The 24,849-nt window shown below is 41.0% G+C and overlaps 1 protein-coding gene across 1 annotated transcript in view; it reads left to right on the forward strand.

The window, feature by feature from the left end:
* Positions 1-590: 590 nt before the first annotated feature.
* MDN1 (midasin AAA ATPase 1) overlaps positions 591-24,849 on the forward strand; it is a 142,331-nt gene continuing 118,072 nt past the window's right edge. The window contains exons 1-7 of the mRNA XM_040238799.1: positions 591-878; positions 8,765-8,991; positions 17,203-17,427; positions 17,787-17,894; positions 17,974-18,166; positions 22,440-22,682; positions 22,918-23,049. Of these exons, the coding sequence (XP_040094733.1) occupies positions 777-878; positions 8,765-8,991; positions 17,203-17,427; positions 17,787-17,894; positions 17,974-18,166; positions 22,440-22,682; positions 22,918-23,049 (1,230 nt within the window). The 5' untranslated portion in view covers positions 591-776. The remainder of the gene's footprint in view (positions 879-8,764; positions 8,992-17,202; positions 17,428-17,786; positions 17,895-17,973; positions 18,167-22,439; positions 22,683-22,917; positions 23,050-24,849) is intronic.

Here is a 24,849-nt window from a genome sequence, read left to right on the forward strand (position 1 = left end):
CCAGAAAGAAAGGCATTTAATCTTTATTTTTAACATGGACATTCTTTACCTCTTGTCAGTGTGCTCTTCTCTTTAATAATTAAAGCACATATACAATTTGTTTGATAGGCCAAAAAGAGGCTATTTTCCTTAACTCATGTATAACCCAAAATGACTTTTCTGTATCTCAACATGTGAAAGTTTCTTTTATCACCCATCTTAACACTTATATCCAGTATTTATAAGACTGCTGCGAGGGCTATCTATGCTTGTTACACTTGTGTGTGAATTTCCACAGGCCAACCGTCTAAAAGGGGAGTTTAGAGGGGGTAAATCTGCTTTTCATTCCTAGCTGATCTTTTTGCCTGCTGAGGCAGAAGAGGCATGGCGGGCTGAGGATCGTAGGCACACGGCCCTAAGGGCCCCCTAGCTTCTCCTGAATTGCTGTCATGCCACTCTTTGTCGCCGGATCAACCATCACTGTAACCGTTAACCTCCACCAGCAAAAGCTATTTCTGATGGAGTCTATGCCGGAACCATAGATACTGACACCCCGCGTTTCCGGTGCCGAGGAGGCGGGGCCGCGATCGGTGCGGTCGCGGACTGATGATGCAGAGCGCCGCGTGCTCCCCCCACGTGTGCTGCTGCCGCTCTTTAGGTACTGGCGAAGCAGCGGCAGCCGCTTTCACTGGAGACGTAGTTGGTGGCAGTTCCGGCGCCGGGACCTCAGCGGCTCGGGGCTTCTTAGCGCGAAGCAAGGAGCGCCTGTGGCCGCCCGGGGCGGAGGACCCGTGATCATGGAGCACCTCTTGCTGGAGGTGGCGGCCGCGCCGCTGCGGTTAATCGCTGCCAAGAATGAGAAGAGCCGCAGCGAGCTGGGCAGGTTCTTGGTCAAGCAGGTAAGAGAAGGAGCGGGAGGGAAAGAGTTGGGCCGTCCCCTCACCGCCTGGCGCGTGCTCCATGGCCCTGCGCGAAGACGCAGGGGACCGGAGATCCGTGTCTTGTCACTCTGGCCCCCTCGCCAAGGCTGGCCAGTGGCGGAGGCGTCCGCGCTCATTTGAGAGCCTGAAAGGAGCCTTTTGTTTTTCTGTGGGAGAGTCTTCCCTTCTCTCCACCGATTTATTTCCTTGCAGAACCCTGGCTGCGTGCGCCAAACGTGACCTTCAGAGAAAAACGTGGTTTTTTGTGTTTCTTTTTTTGGTAGTTGAGGTTGCGTGTTTGCCCTTTTGACATTTGTATTATTTAAGCATGCCGACAAGTCCAGCCACCTCTGTTAGCTTGGGTGGATATTTCCTTTCTGCCTTGTTCTGACTTTCCTGCCCGCTGAGAAGTATTGATTGTATTCCTGCTGGGAGTAAGACACAGTGTGGCACTTTGCGGATACAGATAAATTCGTTATGGTCTCAGACCCCCAAGGTACTTCGTGTCTATTTTTGGAGACTTTCATAAACAGAATACAACTGATGGGCCAAGCGAGACAGCGAGGGCATAATTCATAAGCCACAGGAATTATGAATTAGTTTTCTGGAAAATGGGTGCTCTGGCCTTTTAAGAGCCTTCTCTCGTTGACCTCCTGCTATCTGAGTTGAGGATCCTTATCACGCATTTTTTCACCTGGCGTTTTAACTTTCTATTTTATGCTTCCCCACCACACCTGTGAGCTTGAGAGTAGGGGGGATTTTTTTTTTTCCCCCTAACTCCTGTATCTAGAAGATAGACATCCTATTGCTAAGGAAGCAACAGCAGTTTTTCGAGTCTGGAGAGGCCTGGAGCTAACAGAGAGACATGTCTGTTTGATGACAAATTGAACGTGGGCCGTCAAACGGCCCACAAACGTATGGCAAAGGGGAGGGAGGAGTGGAAGATATGCCTGGGGTTATCTGGCCTGTGATTTCCCCCAAGGAAGGGATTGTTAACATTAAGGGAGAGGTCTGGAAAGAAAACTGAATTTTGATGGGCTGGTCTAATGAAAAAATCAATTTATATGAACTGAGCTTGTGGTGACAGGCTCCTGAACTATGTATTATGGCTAGAAGTATTCTTCTGTAAGTGGGTTTGCATTTAAAGCAGAAGTTCTGAAGCTGGGGATCATGGACCACTGACAGCAGGAGGTTTGTTTATGGTTCTTCACAGTAATTGGATAGAAAATTAGTGCTTATGTATTGGGAGTAAAATGAGGAAATGGTTCATAGCCTTTTTAAAAAAAGAGACTCTGAGATTTTGAAGTGTGGGAATCACTCAGGTGGATTCTGAGACTGTGTATAGTAATGTTGAGGGACTTGAAAGCTACTAGAAAGTTCAATTGAATTAAGAAGATTCTGGCCACCTGTGCTTTCCATTTGTCTTTCCCCTGTCTCAGATTCTATCCAATCTGAGAAATGTCTTTCAGGTTTGCTCCTTTTTATTTTCAGTAGTGATTTCAAGCCTTTCACTCAGAGTTGATTGTGTTGTCATCCTATTTTTCTCCTATTTGGGTGAAACAGTGATTTTTACTGGAGAGACCTTTTTTTCCCACCACTGAACCTCATGATTTTAGTTCCCCCTGCCAGAAATTGAACGTGGGCCCTGGACAGTAGAAGCATGGAGTCCTAACCACTAGACCACCAGGGAACTCCCAGGAAAGATTTTGAAACCTTACTTCTCATGGAGTTTGGGATCTGAAATAAATTTTTAGGATGTGCTTCCTTTGTTCTTCATCTCAGCTGGTGACACCCCCGTCTCTCTGTCCAGTCCCTTGTTACAGAAAACTGAGTGTTCTCAACTCTTTTTGCTCCTTTTCTGTCACATATAGCCAAGTCCTCCTGATTTCCCTTCCTTGGTATTGAATCTTTCAATTGTGTCTTTCTCTTCATCCTTACAACTACTAGCATCCTACAGTTCTGACTCTTAATTCCAACACGGGGGTTTTCTTTCTAGCACTACTGAGCAATTCTCAGATACCAGCTGGTGTCCTACAATTTAACTCAATTCTGATGCTGTTTACCTGCGGAAAGAGTCAGTTCCTTCAGAGTAAAGGCTTAACCCTAAAAGATTTCTCCCACCCTTGCCTGCTCTTCTGACCAGCTGGCCTATAAATTGGGGGTTCCAAGAAATTCTTTCTTGGGTTTGATTAATTTGCTAGAGCAGCTCACAAAACTTGGAGAAATATTTCACTTTTCAGGATAGCCATCCCTGAAGCTCTCCGAACCACATTCTATGGGGTTTTTATGAAAGCTTCCTTCACAGGCACAATTGACTAAATCTCTGGCCATTGGTGATTCAGCTCTTAATCTCTAGCCCCTCTGCCCTCCTCAGAGGTCAAGGCATGGGGATGAAAGTTCTAATCCTCTAATCAAGTGATTGGCTCCCAGCTTAGCCTCTTTCCAAAATTTACTGTGTTACTGTAGCATATTTCTCTCATCACAGGAAATTCCCAGAGTTTTAGGTACTTGGACAGGTGTGGGGTTTTGAAGACTATGTTTTTCTTTTTCTTTTACTATAAATCACAGAATCACATCTTATGTCCTTGATCACTGTCTATGTTGAGGAAGAGCAGAGTGCTTGAGAGCATGTGTGGGTAGTGGGACTGAAGGATGGGTGCAGATCAGATTCCTTTTTTGGTTTTGTGTTTTGGCAATGCATGTGGCATGGGGATCTTAGTTCCCGTATCAGGGAGTGAACCCACTCCCTTTTCAGTGAAAGCACAGACTCTTGACCACTGGACCATCAGGGAAGTCCTCTTTTCTTTCCTTTTTGTTGTTGTTTACTCACTAAGTTGTGTCCAACCCTTTTGCGACCCCATGGATGATCGTAGCCCACCAGACTCCTCTGTCCATGGGATTTCCCAAGCAAGAATACTGGAGTGTGTTACCATTGTTTTGGGGGCCTTCCACAAGTTGCTCAACTCTGGTAAGTCTTAGTTTCTTGATAGGTATTACCTGTGATAGTTGCTAAATAGTTACCATGTGATAGTTGCTAAATAGTTACAGAGTAGTTAAAAGCAGAGATTCTGGAACCTGTGATGTGATTCCTGGTTCTGCTATCAGCTTTATGACCTTATCCCTTTTTTTAATTTTTCAGTTTCCTTATCTGTAAAATGCGGATAGTGTTACCTACTTCATGGGTTGCTATGAGAGTTATGTGCCTAGGGTACAGTAAGTGTTGTCTATAAAAGTGGTTGCTGTTGTTATTGCTGTAAATAAGATTGTAAAATCTAGACGATGCGTTTGAGGAGCTTACCACAGTGCCTGGCCCATAGAAAGTAATCAATACCTGTGAGCTAGAATTAGAACTTTTAAGAAAGCTTTGAGAGATAATTCATTTGCCATATAATTCATTCATTCATTCATATATGGTTCAGTGGCTTTTGCTCCATTCACAGGTATGTGCAACTGACATCACAGTCCAATTTTTGAACATTTCTATTACTTCAAAAAGAAGCCCCTGTTCCTTTTAGCTATTATCTCCCATCCTATTCTGGCCACTTAATATAAGTTATCATTAATAAGACAAATCTGAATCTATCACTATTCTGCCTAAAAGCTCTCCATTATCTCCAGAATCAAAATCTAAACTTTCTAAGATAGCATATGATTTTTTTTTTTTTAAGAAACTTGATTTTCTGTTAGTCTTATTTCCATTTTCTTTTTTGAAGTGTTTTTTTTCCCCCCTGCCTGGTGATTCTCAGCTCAGGGAATTTTACTCTCTGGGGCAAATCTAGAGACGTTTTAAAAATTTTCACAACCTATAATGGGAATATTATTGGCATGTAGAGTGTAGAGAAGGCAATGGCACCCCACTCCAGTACTGGAAAAGCCTGGAAAATCCCATGGACGGAGTAGTCTGGAGGGCTGCAGTCCATGGGGTCACTGAGGGTCGGACACAACTGAGCGACTTCACTTTCACTTTTCACTTTCATGCATTGGAGAAGGAAATGGTAACCCACTCCAGTGTTCTTGCCTGGAGAATCCCAGGGACGGGGGAGCCTGGTGGGCTGCCATCTATGGGGTTGCAGAGTCGGACATGACTGAAGAGACTTAGCAGCAGCAGCAGCAGCAGAGTGTAGAGGCCAGGAATGCTGCTAAACATCTTTTAATACACAGGGTAGCCTTCACAGCAAGGAAGGTATCCAACCCTGAATGTCAGTATTTCAGAATTAAGAAAGAAACCTAAATATGCATGGATCTGATGATAAAATACATGAATCAGAAAGTGATTGAAAATGAAAAATGGACAATCACAGTTATAATTGGAGAGTTTTAATCCTCTAACCTCAGTACTTGATAGTACAAATGCAGAAATTTAGTAAGGATACAGAAGACCTGAGCACTATCAACAAACTTGACCTAATTGGCATTATTGGGTATTGTGCCTAATAATTTCAGAATATATGCTCTGCACATCTGAAACATTTACCAAGATGGATCATAAGCTGGGCTATTAAATCTCAAGAAATTTAGAAGAAATCATAAAAGGCATATTCAGTTATCTCAATGAGATGAAATTAGTGGGGGAAACCCTCAAAATAATGCTGGGAAAAATCCTTAAGTTCAATTCAGTCCAGTCACTCAGTCATGTCCGACTCTTTGCCCGACCCCATGGACTGCAGCATGGAAGGCTTCCCTGTCCATCACCAACTCCCAGAGTTTGCTCAGACTCATGTCCATCGAGTCGATGATTCCAATCCTCTGTCGTCCCCTTCTCCCCCTGCCTTCAATCTTTCCCAGCATCAGGGTCTTTTCCAGTGAGTCAGTTTGTCGCATCAGGTGGCCAAAGTGTTGGAGTTTCAGCTTCAGCATCAGTCCTTCCATGAGTATTCAGGACTGATTTCCTTCAGGATGGACTGGTTGGATCTCCTTGCAGTCCAAGGGACTCTCAAGAGTCTTGTCCAACATCACAGTTCAAAAGCATCAATTTTTCAGCACTCAGCTTTCTTTATAATCCAAGTCTCACATCCATACATGGCTACTGGAAAAATCATAGCTTTGACTAGATGGACCTTTGTTGGCAAAGTAATATCTCTGGCTTTTTAATGTGCTGTCTAGGTTGGTCATAGCTTTTCTTCCAAGGAGCAAGCATCTTTTAATTTCATGGCTGCAGTCACCATCTGCAGTGATTTTAGAGCCCCCAAAATAAAGTCTCTCACTGTTTCCATTGTTTCCTATCTATTTGCCATGAAGTGATGGGACTGGATGCCATGATCTTAATTTTCTGAATGTTGAGTTTTAAGCTAGCTTTTTCACTCTCCTCTTTCACTTTCATCAAGAGGCTCTTTTGTTCTTCTTTATTTTCTGCCATAAGGGTGGTGTCATCTGCATATCTGAGGTTATTGATATTTCTCCTGGCAGTCTTGATTCCAGCTTGTGCTTCATCCAGCCTGGCATTTCAAATGATGTACTCTGCATATAAGTTAAATAATATGTTAAATAAGGAAAAATCCCTAAATGTTAGAAATTAAGTAAGAAAATTAAAAGAAACGTATGATCAGAGAATAAATCTCTGGGAGAATCAAAAATTTTGAACTGTATTACAGTTTAAACAATTTGTGGATTGTAGCTACAATTAGAAGGAAATTCATAACGTGAAATATATGAATAAAAGAAAACCATGGTTTGAAATTAATGATATTTCTTAAGTTTCCACCTTGTGAAATACTAAAAAAAGAGGAAATTACATCCAAAATAAATAGAGGGAAGAAAATAATAAAGCTAACAGTGGGAATGAATGAAATAGGAAATGGATAAACTGTATAGGAAACCATTGAAACCCAAAGTTGATTCTTTGAAAAGATTGACCAAGAATAAAAGTGAAAAATCCAAATTATTAGGAATGGAAGAAGGCCACCATTACAGATTTTAAAAAGAATAGAAAGATAAGTGACTAATATGAGAAATGTTATGCCAATATATTAGACAGTTTAGATGATAAGGACGTTGGAAGAATGCCAATTAACAAAGCTCATTCAGGAGAAAAACAAAGTACAAATAGAACAGAACTTCCTCAAGCTGACATAGAGGATCTACAGAAACCATCATGGTTAATACAGGAACAACCCTATTTAAAAATGGGTAAAAGATTGAACAAATTACATCACAGAAGATAAATGAGTGGCTGTTAGACACTTTATACCGTATACCACTTCACCTCCACTAGAACGGCTAAAATTAAGACTGATAGTACTGTGTATTTGTGAATTTATATAGCAGCTGAAGCACTCAGACATTGCTGGTGGGGATGTGAAATGTTACAAATACTTTGGAAAACAACTTCTGTTAAACATGGAGTGTCTGACTCTTTGTGACCCTGTGGACTGTAGCCCACCAGGCTCCTCTGATCACGAAGTTCTCCAGGCAAGAATAGTGGAGTGGGTTGCCTTTCCCTTCTCCAAGGGATCTTCCTGACTCAGGGATTGAACCCAGGTTTCCTGCATTGCAGGCACATTCTTTACCGTTTGAGCCACCAGGGAAGCCCAAGAAATTTCTTAAATATTTTTTAAAATTAAAAATCAAAATTTAGACAATTCCCTGGTGTTTCAGTGGTTAGGACTCTGTGTTTTCGCTGCTGAGGGCCAAGGTTCAGTCCCTGACTGGGGACTAAGATCCTCCTTGCCACATGGCATGGCCAGAAAATAAAAGTCACGAAAATATGTCCATAAATCTTTTGTACATGAATGTTCATGGTCGGTTTATTGAGGATAGGTGCAAACAGTGCAAATATCTATCAGCATGCAAATGGATAAACAAGTTGTGGTACATTCATACAGTAAAAAACTAGTAAGAAATAAAATTAATACTACATACAAGAACAGCTTTGGAACTTTGGAAAAAGTTACAGTATTTTTGAATATGGTATTTTGGTTGTGTTCCAGCTGTACTCTTATAGATAAACATTTAGTATCAAACTCTTTAGGCTGTAAATTCATAGCATTGGGCTTGGTGGGTCAGAGGGTATGCCCCTCAGGTAATTTAAACCCACTGTCACATTGGCAAGGGTTGTGCAGAACTGCTTACACACTAGCAGTATGAGACATTTTTCATACTTTTCAGTTTTCCTTTTTATGTTCATGGGCCTTCTGGTCCCAAACACTAGAACTCTGTGGTTTATTTCATCTTGTATATCAAAGTGTGCCTGTCTGCTTTAGACCTGTCTTGTTTATTAATTAAAGTCTGATGTCTTCATGGGGATATATCTTCATTCATTTCCAGGAATTGATTTCTTATATCTATTCTTTCCTCAAGAGAGTTGGCAGTTGTGCATACTAACTGTACTTTTTCCTCATTTAACTACTGTTTTCCTTCCAGACAAAGGAGTTGGGGGAAGGACTGGATTCCCTGGAAACCATTATGACTCTGCAACTGATTCTTTTTCAAGGAAGCTGAAGCTGTCGAGCATTTTACATGGAATCCTGATGTCAGTCCTTTTACCTCAAACCCCAGTGGGCTGAAACTTACTTGTTACAGCCTTTACATTTGATTGGGGCTTTCCTTGTGGCTCAGCTGGTAAAGCGTCCACCTGCAATGTGGGAGACCTGGGTTTGATCCCTGGCTGGGGAAGATCTCCTGGAGAAGGGAAAGGCTACCCACTCCAGTATTCTGGCCTGGAGAATCCCATGGACTGTATAGGCCATGGGGTCACAAAGAGTCAGACACGACTGAGCGACTCTCAGCTTACATTTAATTCACTAGTCCTGTTGCAAAGAAACCCCACTGTGTTTTGTAAAATAAACTGTTATGAAGTCTGGAAACTGAATATAAGCTAGGACTCTGTTCTGTAGCAGTAACAAATGAATTTGTTTTGCCTTTCTCAGGTGTGGACACCTCAAGATCGCCAGTGTATCTTGAATTCCTTAGCACAGTTACTTCTGGATAAGGACTGTACTGTGCTGATTGGCCGCCAGCTGCGCCCTCTCCTTTTGGATTTGTTGGAAAGGAATGCTGAAGGCATTAAAGCCGGAGGCCAAGTCAACCATGATTTACACGAACGGCTCTGTGTGTCGATGAGCAAACTCATTGGTAACCATCCTGATGTCCTCCCGTGAGTAACGGTTTTATTCTTCATGTTTCTCCTTGAGATGGTAGACCCCACACTCTGCTGGAAGTAAGGAGGAGTCTGAGCTCAGATGAGGAGGGGAAATACAGAAAGGGGAGAAAGGAGTGTTTTATAAAAATAGTCACAGAAGAAGCCATTTATCCAGCTCAATTCAGTGACCATTTACTAGGTTTGAAGTCTTGGTCATCAAGATAGGTCTGGAGAATATGACCAGGATATCTCCCCTCCCCTCAAGGATTCTGTCATCTGGCAAGAAAGGCATATAAGATGGATTTAAATGAGTTTTAGCTGAGGCTCTTACAGCATCCACTTCAGATGTGTGAGATTCTTGCTGGAGCAGCTGTAGGGAGTGGGTTATAAGATCTCTCATGTCTCTTCCCACTTTCTATAAATCTGTTCACATCCAAAGTGTGATAAGTTGTGTTAGAACTGGATTCTAATGCATTTCTCATTTCACTTCCTGTCTGTCCAGCTGGTTCACCCTTCCTTAGGCAATCTGCTGGTCTCTTGTTCCCTTGGGATCATCCCAGTGAGCCAAACGTAGTGTGGACACCCAGTGGGCAGAGTGTCTCACAGCCCAGAACTCCTCACTCAAGCCATCTTCCTCCTTCAGCTTCCAACTAGCTGGTTCTATAGACACATGCCACTGCACCTGGTTCTCTCAAATTGATAGGTTTGTGTGGAATAGTCACAAGAGGCAGCTAAGTGAGTGTGAGTGAAAGTCGCTCAGTTGTGTCTGACTCTTTGCGATTCCATGGATAGTCCTTGGGATTTTCCAGGCCAGAATACTGGAGTGGGTAGCCATTCCCTTCTCCAGGGGAATCTTCCTAACCCAGGTCTCCCATGTTGCAGGCAGGTTCTTTATCAGCTGAGTCACAAGGGAAGCCCGAATCAGCCCTATACATGCATATATCCATTCTCTTCCAGACTCCATTCCCATATAGATCATTACAGAATATCAAAGACTTCCCTGTGCTGTAAAGTACGTTTTTATTATCTGTTTTATATATAGTATTGTATATACGTCAATATCAGTCTCCCAATTTATCCCCCTCAACGTCCTTTCCCCCTTGGTAATCATGTTTGTTCTCTATATCTGTGATTCAAATTCTGTTTTACAAATAGGTTCGTTAGTACCTTTTTTTTTTTTTTTAGATTCTACATATAAGCAATATCATGTGACATTGTTTTTCTCGTATCTGACTTCATGCAGTAGAGCAGCCCTTCTTATTAGTCTTTATCAACATAATACGTTTCCTGCAAGTATGGCTTTCCTGCAAGTATAATCTCTAGTCTGATCCTTTGATGAGGGAATAAGAAATGAAGATTTTAGGGAACCGTAATTTGTGTGAGCTTTTCTAAAAGAGGAGGAAAAAATGGGCCTAGTTGTTTGAGGAAACTAAAACATACAGAGCAGAGTTAAAGATCACCATCATACGTGGTGTCAGGAACCTCTCTGGGTTGATTGAGGATCCAGATTGCAGCCTCACTGGCTGCTTTCATCACTTAGATGTACTTGACTGTGGTACTGTTTCACAAGATGTGCTGACTGTTCTCTGCTTACCCGGTAGGATTGACCTGTGAGTAACTGAACTCCCACTTCTCTTAAGCCTTAGTGGTAGAGTGTTTTCAGATTGTGTTTGAGAATCACTAAAATGATAGAGTAGCTACATCTGATTTGTTCTTATCAAATGAATGTGAGGCACCACTACTTTTTCTTTTCATTTTGCCAAGGCAATAGGTTTTATTTATGCTCCCACCTTGTTCCAAAAATTATACAACGTGCCCGTGTTAGAGTAACTTCAGTTCAGTTCAGTCGCTCAGTCATGTCCGACTCTTTGCGACCCCATGAATCACAGCATGCCAGGCCTCCCTGTCCATCACCAACTCCTGGAGTTACTCACGTCCATCGAGTCAGTGATGCCATCCAGCCATCTCATCCTCTGTCGTCCCCTTCTCCTGCCCCCAACCCCTCCCAGCATCAGAGTCTTTCCCAATGAGTCAACTCTTCACATGAGGTGGCCAAAGTACTGGAGTTTTAGCTTCAGCATCATTCCTTCCAAAGAAATCCCAGGGCTGATCTCCTTCAGAATGGACTGGTTGGATCTCCTTGCAGTCCAAGGGACTCTCAAGAGTCTTCTCCAACAGCACAGAGTAACTTAAAGACAAGCAAAAAAAGAAAAACAAAAGCACCATGTGTAAATGTGTGTGAATGATGAGTCAGGAAGGACATACAATGAACTATAGGTCGTGATGTGGAACGGGATTTTGATTTTTAGTTTTAAAAAAATGTAGCTGATTAGTTTCACTTGTGCTCTAAATTTCCTCTGGAGGAAATTACCTAATGTATTAGGGTTATACCTAATATATCTAGATAGGATGCAGTCAGTCATTCAGTAGATAAATATAGGAGTCCTCCTTTTGAGCTCTGGGTCACATGGTGGGAGTGAGCAAGTCACACATGATGAGTTTCTGTACTTGGAAACAACAGGATGCAATATGTTAATAGAGGTGTGAGCCAAATACTTAAGGGGAGCAAGAAGTCATTAAATTAAGAAAAATGAGTGTGTTATCCTCTTGGAAATAGCATTTCCTACTGTCAAATTGTGGAGGAAGAGTAAGGAGGGAAGAATGAAGAGATGAGAGATGGGATGGGGATGAAAATCTATGAGAGAGACTGGAGGGGAGGAACCCAATCAGACTTCCTCTTATTGTAATGACATTCATTTTCCAGTTCACACCTCTTTCTGAGGCGAGTGCCTACCTATTTGGAGTTTCCATCAGGTATCTCAGTAGTAACAAGGTCTTTCTTTTTATTCCCTTGCTTATGCATTACTGGTCCCTCCTCCCCCTCAGCTTTATTGAGATACAATTGACATAGAACATTTTTGTGTAAGTTGAAGGTGTACACTGTGGAGATTTGAGATACATATTGCAAGATATTTACTACAGTAACAGTTAATACAGCCATTACCTCATATAATTACCATTTTGTTGTTATTCATTACCGTTTCTGCATCTTCAGTCCTTCAGTGCATGTTTTACTCTTTGGCAGATTCTCTGTCAGGACTCTGAGAACACTCTTGGTCTGTTGATGCTTTCTCTATTCTGATATACTAGTTTTGGTTTCAAAGTTCTAATTTTAAAAAATATTTTTTAGTCCTGTTCCTAGCTTGATTCTTGTGTTCCCAGATTTCTTCAGCTGTAACTTTGTAAATGATTTCAGATGGTTAAGGTACTACATTGTTGTTGTTTAGTCACGTAATTGTGTTTGACTCTTTTGCGACCCCAGGCTCCTCTTTCCATAGGATTTTCCTGGATAGAATACTGGAGGGGGTTACCATTTCCTTCTCCAGGAGATCTTTCTGACTCAGAGATCAAACCTGTGTGTCCTGCATTGACAGGTATATTCTTTACCGCCGAGCCACCAGGGAAGCCCCCAATGCACACATTATGTGTTGATGTTTTTTTCCCCTTTAGTGTTCTCTCAGGAGTGTAACCTTATTTTTAAGTTCTGATTGTACCTTACTCATATTTTGCATCTTTTAGTCCTTTGCTTTTTGTTTTAGTTTGCTCTCCCCCTTTCTTATTTCTTCCCACTCCCTGGTTCTTGCGAGTCCTTTTAACACATCGTCCTTTCAGCCATGGCTTGCAAATCTTGTGAAAGCTGTCTTTCATTAGTGATGAAGAACAACCACTCGTAAATAACTTGCCCTAAGTCCCCTTACTAGAAAGTGGCATAGCTGGAATTCAGTCCTAGGTTTAGCTGCCTCCAAAGACCACGCTCTTTTTTCTTACTTTGTGGTGTTGCCCACTCATCCTCATTCATGTATTTGTTGACTATACAGAACTTGATCTGAACAGCATGTTAGAGCTAATGATTATATTTATATTCCCAGGAGGAAAAGAATATAGCATTCCTCCTTTATCTGTGGTTTCATTATCAGTGGTTTCATTTCCCATGGTTTCAGTTGCCTGAAGTCAACCATATCCAAAAAAATTAAGTGAAAAACTCCAGAGACAGTTCATAGGTTGCAAGTTGCATGTTGTTCTGAGTAGTGTGATGGAATCTTGTAGTGTCTTGCCTGGAGCGTGAAGCATCTCTTTCTCTAGCATATCCCGGCTTTTTTTGCTGCCTACCCACTTGTCACTTAGTAGCCACCTGGGCTGTGGTGTTGAAGTGCTTGTGTTCAAGTAACCTTTATTTTACTAATGGCCCCAAAGCAGGAGAGTAGTGATACTGACAATTTGGATATCCTATGGCTGATTTATAAACTAAACTTTATCATAAGTATGTATGTATAGGAAAAAACAGTGTGTACGGAGTTCAGTACTATCCATGGTTACAGATATCCACCAGGGGTCTTGGATCACATCCCCCATGGATAAGGGGGATTACTGTAATCACCCAAGTTGATTTGAATTGCACTAGGTATATTTCTTGGCTTCAGTTTCTCATTTGCTGTCAGTTTGTCCTGGACATGTGGCCCCACATCAGTGCTCTGGCTTTGACTGGGAAGAGCAGTGGTGGGCCTAGTAATGGTCTTTTGTGAACAGTAGCAGATAGAATGCTGTGGGAACGCATGCTTCGTGTGCACAGGGCTGTATACATATGGACCGTCATGCTGAAATCAGGCGTGCGTAGAACTGAAGGAGGAACCAAAAGTAGTTACGCTTTTCTACTCCTCTGCTTCAAAACCGTGTTCAGGAGTGCTGGAAAGGCAACACATACTTTGTTTTAAATTTCCTTTCTCCCTCTGAGAATTCTGGTAGCATTCTTCTGAGAAAGAGAATATGATCTTTTGATTACAGAAGCACTATATTCAAGTAACACGCAATATAAAATTGTAAAAAACAATTAAACTTTATTATAAGTATGTATGTATAGGAAAAAACTGTGTGTATGGAGTTCAGTACTATCCGTGGTTATAGATATCCACCAGGGCCCTTGGATCACATCCCCCATGGATAAGGGCCTCTTCACCCTGAAATTCTCTTCAGAGATAATTTGGTATTATTAATTTGGTATTTTTCCTCCCAAATCCCTTTTCTTTTTCTTATAGTTACACCCATCTGAGAGTGTGCACATCGATTTTTATATGCATATATTTTAAAAATTGCTTAATTGAGATATAGTTTATATACCACAAAAGTGTACAATTCATTGGGTTTTTATATATTTGCAGATAGATGCAACCATTCCCACAGCAAATTTTAGAACATTTGTACACATATTTTTAAAATACAATTTTAATATAACTAAAAAACATTTGGTTACATACTAATTCTAATAAAAATACATACTATAATTTTTAACCTGAATCTTGTTTTTAAATTTAGTCACATATGGCTATCTTTGCCTCAGTAAATAAAACTGTTTAAAAAGTTGTGTAGTATTTTATCACTTCTTATCCCTTTGTTGGGCAAATAGGTTGTTTTCTGAATTTTTGATGTATAATAAGACATTAACATTCTTGAGCATGAAAATTTTGTGGATCTGCTATGGGAATTAGGAGTGTGAATTTTGGAACTGAATGGTGGTATTTTAGTAATAATGTATGTTTATATAGGCTTTAGGATATTAAAGTAAGTAGATAAGCATTATCTTTTCGATCTTTGTACTGTGACCTATTCAGGCTCTGTTAGTTCCATTTCAGATCTTCAGAGGGGTTAGCTGAGTGAACCAAGTTGTTCTAAATGTCAGGGCCAGAACTGAACTCCAGGTCTTCCCTCTAGATGCATGAAAGAGTGTGACGAGTTGCCCAAGTAAGTGACCTATCTAAGGCTGGATATTTAACAGGAATGGTGTTCCTTGTTGCATTTTAGACCTTACAACTCTTGGTCTTATCCTTGGAAAGAGATCATTCTCCATATTCTCGAATTTTCTCTAGGGAAGAATCTGATTTTGTGATTCTCTGGCTAAGTGTGCTTTACTGGTCTATCCATCATTGGTTAGATCAGAATTTTAGAGCATTCTCTAAAAATTATGGGTCTCTAGAGAAAAGGGTACTGTAGTCAACTAAGTTCAGCAGGGAATATCAACCAGGCCTCTTTTTGCATGCTTCCAGTGAACCACAGTCTCTTCCTCGCTTGCCGCACAGGCTTATGGCCATTGCCAGTCCACTCTGTTCACGTCGCCTTATCCTCAGAGGCCTCGTGGATCAGGTTGATGCCTTGGTTACTGCTTGTCTGCCTGTTTGTTTGCTGCTGCTTGTTGGTTCCACATGTGCTGCTGACACCAGCCCACCTTCCCCCTTCCCTGCAGGCCTCCCCCCAACACTGCTGCCCCTTCACACACTCCTGCCATGGCTCCCTTCCCAGCCACAACTGAATCTTTATTTTCTGGCCACACAGCGTGGGATGCAGGGTCTTAGTTCCCTGACCAGTGATGAAACCCATGGCCCCCTGCCATGGAAGCGCAGAATCCAATCTGCAGGAAATTCCCTCACAGTATTCCTCGTAACCTGTTTTATTTTTGTGGCATCCATAATGTCCCCTCTTTCATTTCTGACTGCTGTTTTTTGTGTGTGTGAGTTTTTTTTGTTTGTGAGATCTTAGTTCCCCAACCAAGGGTGGAACCTATGCCCCCTGCATTGGGAGCATGGAGTCTTATAACCACTGGACCTCCAGAGAAGTCCCCTGATTGTTGTTTTTTGAATCTTTTATTTTTGTCTTAGTTAACTTCAGAGTTTATCACTTTTCTTGTTCTGTTCAAAAACCAATTGTTAGTTTTGTTGATTATTTTTTCCTGTTGCTTTTCTAGTTTCTGTCTCTGCTTTTAGGCTTTGTTACTTCCTTTCTTTTGTTAGCTTTGGGTTTATTCTCTTTTTTTTTTTAAGTTATTTGCGGTATAAAGTTAGGTTGTTAGCTTGAGATCTTTTTAAGTATACACGTTTGTAGCTATAAACTTTGCTCTCAGCATTGCTTTTGTTGTATCCCATAGGTTTTGGTGTGTTGTATTTTTCTTTTCATTTGTTTCAAGGTCCTCTCTAATTTTCCTTGTAACTTATTTGATCCATGAGTTGTTTAAGAGTGTGTTGTTTAATTTCTGTGTATTTGAGTTTTTTCCAGTTTTCCTTCTGCTGTCGCTTTCTAGTTTCATTCCATTGTAATTTGTATAATTATAGAAAAGGTATTGTGTCATTTCAGTACTTTAAAGTCTTTTGAGAGTTGTTTTGTGTCCTTACATGTGCTCTATTTTGGAGAATGTTCCATGTGCATGTGAAAAGAATATATATTCTTCTGTTGTTGGGTAGAGTATTCTGTACATGCCTGTTAGATCCCTTCACTCTGTAGTGTTGTTCAAATTCTCTGTTTCCTTATTGATTTTCTTTCTTATTATTCCATATATTTAAAGCCTGTTTGAAAAAAAAAAATAAAGCCTGTTTGACTGATATCAATATAGTCATTCCTGCTCCCTTTGGGTTACCATTTGCATAGATTTTTTTTTTCTTCATCTCCTCACTTTCAGCCTATGTGTTGCCTTAGATCCAGAGTGGGTTTCTTGTACATAACATATTGTCTGATGCTTTAAAAAAAAAAAAAATCCATTCAATCTGTGTCTTTTGATTGGGAGTAAACTAGTTACATTAAAAGTAATTACTTATATAGAAGGACTTACTATTGCCATTATTATTTTCTGTATGTCTTGTAGCTTTTGTATGTCTTACTACCTTTGTGTTTCATGAAGATCTCCTCTTCTTCTTTTAAGATGCAACCAAAGCATCTCTTCTTGACTTTCTCAGGTTCCGTTGAATTCATGTTCATGCTTCACTTTGTTTCTGTGACTCCCTTCCTTCCTAGATAGCAAGCTCCCTCAGGGGAGGTATCTGCTTAGTTTTGTACCTCCAGGACTTAACACGGTGTCTGAAACAGTGCCTGACTCATAGTGAGAAGTCAATAAATACTTGTTGAAAATGAGTGTATTTTCAGTAGTAAACACTTGTGATAAGTTCTTGTGGTTTTTGTTTCCTGTTAGATATCTCATGCTGCAATTCTGGTTCCTGAACTCAAGCAGAATACAATCTTAGAACTAGGTGGCTTTAAGCATTCATCTCTTTTTGGCTTGTAAACTCTTGAGAGTTACCATTACACTCTGTCGTTTTATTCCATTAAAAAATGGATATATATATATATATATATACACACGCTATAATATTCTTACCAACCAATTAAAAACTCTTTTTCTTTCTGAAGGTTTGCCCTGAGGTATTTCAAGGACGCGTCTCCAGTCTTTCAGAGGCTCTTCCTAGAGAGTTCAGATGCAAATCCAGTCCGGTATGGGCGCAGGCGGATGAAACTTCGGGACCTAATGGAGGCAGCTTACAAGTTTCTGCAGCAAGAGCAGTCTGTGTTCCGGGACCTCTGGGACTGGAGTGTGTGTGTCCCACTCCTCAGGAGCCATGACACCTTGGTCCGCTGGTACGTAGCTGGTGGACTGTTCCTGTTCTTCTAGTATGGGGACAGTTGCAAGACCCTGGAGTTGTGTGCGTGAGGAGGAAAAGGAAACCATTTAAAATATGTTGTTTTTGTTTTGGTGCCTTTGGGGTTTTTGCTCCCTTTTATGTGTCATTTCAGAGGGAAATCAGATAATATGAGTGGAATTCCATTATTCTTATGTTCCTTCAAGTGAATTCACTGTGCCCGATTTGTGATTTCTACCTTTCCCTGTGTTAAATTCCATAAGATTTCCTGTTTGGGTGTTCAGTTGGCTAGTAAATTTTCTTTATTCTTTAGACTCCTCTGCAGATCCTGAGTTTATATACTTTGGTTTTCTCCAGGTACACAGCCAATTGTCTTGCTTTGGTCACCTGTATGAATGAAGAGCACAAGTTATCATTCCTTAAGAAGATTTTTAATAGTGAAGAACTGATCCATTTCAGGTTAAGGTAAGCAAGAGCATTCCTAGAGATGTCTGCGTGGCTTTACTGGGCATTAGAGCCATTGATGAGCTCCTCATTCCCTCAGGTTACTTGAGGAGGCCCAGCTGCAGGACTTGGAGAAGGCCTTGGTGTTGGCCAATCTAGACACACCCCTTTGGCGGAAGGATAAGGAGCTGCAGTACTCCACAGGACACCTTGTTTCAGCAGACCTCTCCTCCAGGGTCACTGCTGTCTGTGGTGTGGTGTTGCCTGGGCAACCACCAGCCCCCGAAGAGCAGGTACGTTTACATCAGTGGTAGGTTTGCCCTCTTCCACCGAGTGTGTATTTTTCCTTGGCTGGGCTTTGTGTTTCATGTGTGAGCAAAATTGAGCTTGCCAAATTACTGTTCCACTTAGAGAAGTATTCAGGGAGAGAGTAGAGAATTCACCCAGGACCCTCCTCTCTGATAGTCCCATTGTCCCTGTTTAGTGTGGAATTAGAAATCATGATGATGCCTGTGCATCGGGCTCTTAACTTGAGCAAAACTCCTCCATATATGACTTGTTTGTTTACTTGCTTCAGCAGCTGTTTGAAGTTGGACACCGTGATGCCATATTTATATAAAACTAAGGCAGAATGGGGCTTCTCAGGTGGCGCTAGTGGTAAAGAACCCACCTGCCAATGCATGAGACTTAAGATATGTGGGTTCAAGCCTTGGGTGGGGAAGATCCCCTGGAGAAGGGTATGGCAACCCACTCCAGTTTTCTTGCTTGGAGAATTCCCATGGACAAAGGAACCTGGTGGGCTATGGTCCATAGGGTGGCAAAGAGTCAGATACTAATGAAGCTTCGTAGCACAAGGCAGAGTGACTTGTCCAGGGCCCTTGGGCTGCCCTTTGGCAGAGACAGGGCTTGGCCCGGGTATTATTGCCAGCAGCCTCTTTGTGTCACAATATTCTCTGCTTATGGTGTGGGAGGCCTGCATCTGCAGTGAACTTGTCCCCTGCCATAGTAAATGACCTTTCCAAGAAAGTGGCTCAAAGGCCACTCTGTTTTTCCCCAGCAGTCTTTAGTCAGTTCATCAGATCTACCTAGTTTTCTCCCTGGAACAAGTTCTGGGTCATTGCTTGACCATCAGTTTGTACCTGGGAAGTACAATGAAAAGGATTAGAAAAAAGTGCACCTCTTGAGTGTACAGCTGCATGATAATTCATAAACTAGATATGCGTTGCCAGCACTGAGACAGCAGTATTTCCAAAGCCCCTGGTATTTCCCTGTGGTCAGGAAGACTTCCCCACCCATCTTTAACCACTCTCCTAATGTAGACAGATCCTAACGTAGACAGAGGATGAGATGGTTGGATGGCATCACTGACTCAGTGAACAGGAGTTTGAGCAAACTCCAGGAGATAGTGAAGGACAGGGAAGCCTGGTGTGCTGCAGTCCATGGAATCGCAGAGTCAGGACGTGACCTGGTGAGTGAACAACGAACAACAACAATATAGGTTAGGTTTGGAGCATTAGCACTTTAACACAGGGAAGGATTTGGGTTGGGATGGGCTTGACAGTGGATGGCAGTGGCAGAGCACTGGGGCAGAAGTGCAGCCTGGAGCTACAGCGCAGCCTGCCAGCTGCTGAGAGTAACAGCTCCGCAAAAAGTTCAGCAGCTTCCAGCCCTGAATCTCATTTTGTCCTTACATATCTTTAGGGGACAAGCTCTGTTTGAGAAGTTATCATTCCTTAAAAGTTCATAATCACTGCACTCTTCCAAGAGATCCTTTTTTTCTGTATCAGTAGGTAGATTATTATTAAATTTTTAAAAAGTTGTGGTAAAATGAATGTAATGTTCACCATCTTTTAACATTTTTAAGTGTACTCCTCAGTATTGTTGAGTATATTTACATTGTTGCACAAACAAGCTCCAGAACTTTTCATCTTGCTGCTGCTGCTGCTAGGTCGCTTCAGTTGTTTCTGACTCTATGCGACCCCATAGACGGCAGCCCACCAGGCTCCCCCATCCCATTAAACATACTGGGTGCGTTATGATTATGATTATTATTTTACTTTTTGTTATGGAAAATGTTAAACATATTCCAGAGTAGAAATAGTAGTACAATACATTCACATGTAATCATTCAGCTTCAGTAATTATAAATTCATGGTCAATTATGTTGCATTTATATTTCTGAACACTCCTCACACCGTATTATTTCGAAGTAACTCCCAGATACCATGTTATTTCTTAATTATTAATTAAATTATAAATTATTGTAATGTATTATATATAATAATTATTATTATTGTAATATAAAAATATCCTTAATTAAATAGGCATGCCTTGCTTTATTGCACTCATGGATGTTGCATGGTTTTTTGTTTGTTTTGGTTTTTACAAACTGGAGGATTGTGGCTTGAGCAAGTCTCTTGGTGCCATTTTCGCAACAGCATTTGCTCACTTAGTGTTTCTCTGTCACATTTTGGTAATTCTTGCAATATTTAAAACTGTTTGATTACTATGGAAAAAGCAAGAGAGTTCCAGAAAAACATCTATTTCTGCTTTATTGACTATGCCAAAGCCTTTGACTGTGTGGATCACAATAAACTGTGGAAAATTCTGAAAGAGATGGGCATACCAGACCACCTGACCTGCCTCTTAAGAAACCTATGTGTGGGTCAGGAAGCAACAGTTAGAACTGGACACGGAACAACAGACTGGTTCCAAATAGGAAAAGGAGTACGTCCAGACTGTATATTGTCACCCTGCTTATTTAACTTCTATGCAGAGTACATCATGAGAACGCTGGGCTGGAAGAAGCACAAGCTGGAATCAAGATTGCCAGGAGAAATATCAATAACCTCAGATATGCAGATGACACCACCCTTATGGCAGAAAGTGAAGAGGAACTCAAAAGCCTCTTGATGAAAGTGAAAGTGGAGAGTGAAAAAGTTGGCTTAAAGCTCAACATTCAGAAAACGAAGATCATGGCATCTGGTCCCATCACTTCATGGGAAATAGATGGGGAAACCGTGGAAACAGTGTCAGACTTTATTTTTTTGGCTCCAAAATCACTGCAGATGGTGACTGCAGCCATGAAATTAAAAGAAGCTTACTCCTTGGAAGAAAAGTTATGACCAACCTAGATAGCATATTGAAAAGCAGAGACATTACTTTGCCAACAAAGGTCTGTCTAGTCAAGGCTATGGTTTTTCCGGTGGTCATGTATGGATGTGAGAGTTGGACTGTGAAGAAAGCTGAGTGCCGAAGAATTCATGGTTTTGAACTGTGGTGTTAGAGAAGACTCTTGAGAGTCCCTTGGACTGCAAGGAGATCCAACTAGTCCATTCTGAAGATCAGCCCTGGGATTTCTTTGGAGGGAATGATGGTAAAGCTGAAACTCCAGTACTTTGGCCACCTCATGCGAAGAGTTGACTCATTGGAAAAGACTCCTGATGCTGGGAGGGATTGGGGGCAGGAGGAGAAGGGGACGACAGAGGATGAGATGGCTGGAAGGCATCACTGACTCGAAGGACATGAGTTTGAGTGAACTCCGGGAGTTGGTGATGGACAGGGAGGCCTGGCGTGCTGTGATTCATGGATCCCAAAGAGTCAGACACGACTGAGCAACTGAACTGAACTGAATTACTATTATATTTGTTATGGTTATCTGTGACTGATGATCTTTGCCACTGTTGCAAAGATTTCAATTCAGTGAAGTCTTGGATGATGGTTAGCATTCTTAGCAATAAAATGTTTTTTAAATGAAGGTATATACATTGTTTTTTAGACATAAAACTATTGCACACTTAATGGACCAGAGTATAGTGTAAACATAACTTTTATATGCACTGGGAAACTGAAAGTTTTCTGTGTCTTGGTTTATTATATTTGTTTTATTACTGTGGTTTGGAATTCAACCTGCAAAATCTTTGAGGTATGCCCGTAGTTTAGTGTAAGTGTGTATATTTCTGTTATGCAGGCTATATAATGGATATATAGTACTGGGAACTTTATTCAGTATTCTGTGATTAACCATAATGGAAAAGAGTATAAAACAATGTATATATGTGTAGTTGAATCACTTTGTTATATAGCTAAATTAACACAACATTGTTAATCAACTATACTTCAATAAATTAAAAAAAAATTAAATCCCTGGTATTCTTTATTGTACCTGGAAAAAAATTAGTGTCTTTACTTCCATGATTGTCTAATAAGTGTATTGTGTGCATTCTTGATCTTAGACATGAAATCCTAGAATATGGTAAGAGGAAGAAAAATGAAAATCCAGTCATGATAGATGAGATTTGCTCTCTCTCACTATGTATCACCTTTTTTGGTTTGGGAGAGGTTTTCTTATATTTGTTAGTAAGTTCCCACCCCTCTCCCTAGGATGAGAGATAGGAAAGGGAAAAAGCCTGATCCTTACTTTTGATACATACTTGTTATTGTAGATCCTGTACTACTAATTTACTGGCAGAGGTTTATGTAAAAGTCAGTTGTAGAAATTAACCTGTGCCCTTTGGTAGAAAGACTCTTCTTGATGTGCCTTTTATTTCTCACTTGTCTCCTTAGGCGGGTAGTAGGAGTTCTTCTCGTGAACAGGAGCTGACCTTTAGGTCTTACGTGCTGGTTGACTCAGTGTGCAAAAATCTTCAGACCCTGGCTATGGCAGTGGCTTCTCAGAATGCTGTGTTGTTAGAAGGACCAATTGGATGTGGCAAAACTTCATTAGTTGAACATTTAGCTGCAATGACAGGTAGAAGGAAGCCCCCTCAACTTCTCAAAGTCCAACTTGGAGATCAGACTGACAGTAAGGTAACTAAGAAATGGCAGATTTTGGTGGGTGAACATACTTTGAATATTTGCTTTAAAATATTGTTTTTGCTAAGAAACTGAAATTAACTGATATTCCTCCTAACAGAGGGGATCATGCTATAAAACCTCAGGTGCCCATTATAACCCTGTAGAAGTTTAATGGAACTAATCTTAGGATGTGGCACTGGCACCTCAGGTGTGTGTTTTCAGTAAGTACTTCATCTTCTTTCTGCAGATGCTGTTGGGAATGTATCGCTGCACAGATGTCCCAGGGGAGTTTGTGTGGCAGCCTGGGACCTTGACACAGGCAGCCACCAAGGGACACTGGATCCTTCTGGAGGATATTGACTATGCCCCCTTGGACGTGGTACGTCATCTCCACAGTAACTCACTAATTTCTTGTCTTCAAATTGTGTTAATAGTGATTCTGGGGCATTATTTAAACAAGACAGGTTATTTCATTAGAGATGATATGTTGATTATCCACCTAATCTATTTGAGTTCTTGGATTACCAGGCTGATCTCTTGTTTGATAGAAAATCAGTAAAATTCTGCTTATCCTGTTTCCTTTAATAGTTGAATGTGTGATTAGTTTCTCAGTATATTTTTTTCCTCATTTAGTTGAAAATGTGATCAGTATCACAGCCTTTCTAAGAATAGGCTCGGTGGGAAACATCTTATGCATGATACAGATACATTGAGAACTTTGAAGCCCACTCCCCAGCTGTGGCATTTGTAGAGTAGTGAGCTGAGGACACAGGAAGGAAAAGATGATGTTACAAGCGCCTGCTTGTCTTTGTTCAATTAAGGAAAATAAACTGGATGTGTATTTCCGACTTTTTAAAAAGATCACTTTTCTGTGTGTATGAAATTTAGCTATGGAGGCAGTCAGTCCCTGTTTCTTCTGAATTCTGTGAACTATGACATCCCCCCCACCATCCAACTCCAATAAAATGTATTGCAAAATGAAAACAATCTTTCTGTGGGCAGATTTTCCCAAGATTGGTTTTAGTTTTCTTTAACATGAACCTTAAAGCTACCTCTATATGGACTTTACCCTCTTGCATTAGAGAAAGAGGAGACAGAGGAAGGAGGAGAGGTGGGGCAGGTCTTTGGGTTTAGGGAGATATGAAGGGGAAAGGGTGGCTATAAATATGTGTGTCTTACGACACATGTGTATTTCAGAGTCTGAGGTAAAGATGTAATGGGGTTATTGGCCTAGTGTTACCACTATGTTCTAAGATTTTAATGCTAGGTTTTATAGGGCTGGAACTTAGTTTTCTTGATAAGCCAGGCATGGCTCCTACCAAGGAGACTTTACAATGAAACTGAATTATAAATTACAAGGCCAACTTAAAAGTATTTGTTGAGTCTTAGCCCTTTCTAGCGCTCTCTTTCCTGGACAAATTTTTTTAGACCTCAGGATACCTGAGAAGTCATTAGGATTATGAATCATAGAATTTGAGCCAAAAAAGTTAGATGAACAGAAGGGATTTTCCATTCAGGTCATGATGAAGCATAGGTGTCTGTCCCTGTCCCATTGCCAAGTACATGCTTTGATGACCAAGTCCAGATTCAAGACTAAACTGTTGCTTTCTGACTTGTCCTTACTTGTCATTACGTGGGTCGTGTCTAGTACATCAGAAAAGTCTTTGAGTTCCGTTTTGTGTTCCATTCCCCTTTTCTTACTACATTTCATTCCAGAGGGTGTGTTTATTCAGTTGAGTCTGTTTAAACTTACCATTATAGTAAAGTTGTATTTACTCAAAAATACACCTTCCCCTTGATTATTATTTTGTTATTTCCAGAACTCAGCTAGTAGTGAACCCATTATTGTTTCAAGGTAGCTTTTATAGATCTCATTCAGGATTGTTATCTTTTGTTTGAAGTTTCACTGTTACCTTGGAGTTGCCCCTCTATTACTTTCCCTTTGTACTCCTAGCCATGTATGAATTAATGATGCTTAATAAAATTATGTTGATATTTTAGAACCGTCTTTCTTGGCTCTTTGTTCTTCTTACTTTGTTTTTCAAAACTTCGTCCTTAAACTCCCATCCCTTACATCCATATGTCTAGTCCATACTTTTCTCAGAAAATCTCTACTTAGATTCCTTAGTGGGTGCAGGTTTAGGATGTTCAAAATGGACCTTGTCTGCTGTTTTCCCGG

The sequence above is a fragment of the Oryx dammah genome, unplaced genomic scaffold (genome assembly GCF_014754425.2).
Source record: "Oryx dammah isolate SB20612 unplaced genomic scaffold, SCBI_Odam_1.1 HiC_scaffold_4, whole genome shotgun sequence".
Taxonomy (NCBI): Eukaryota; Metazoa; Chordata; class Mammalia; order Artiodactyla; family Bovidae; genus Oryx; species Oryx dammah.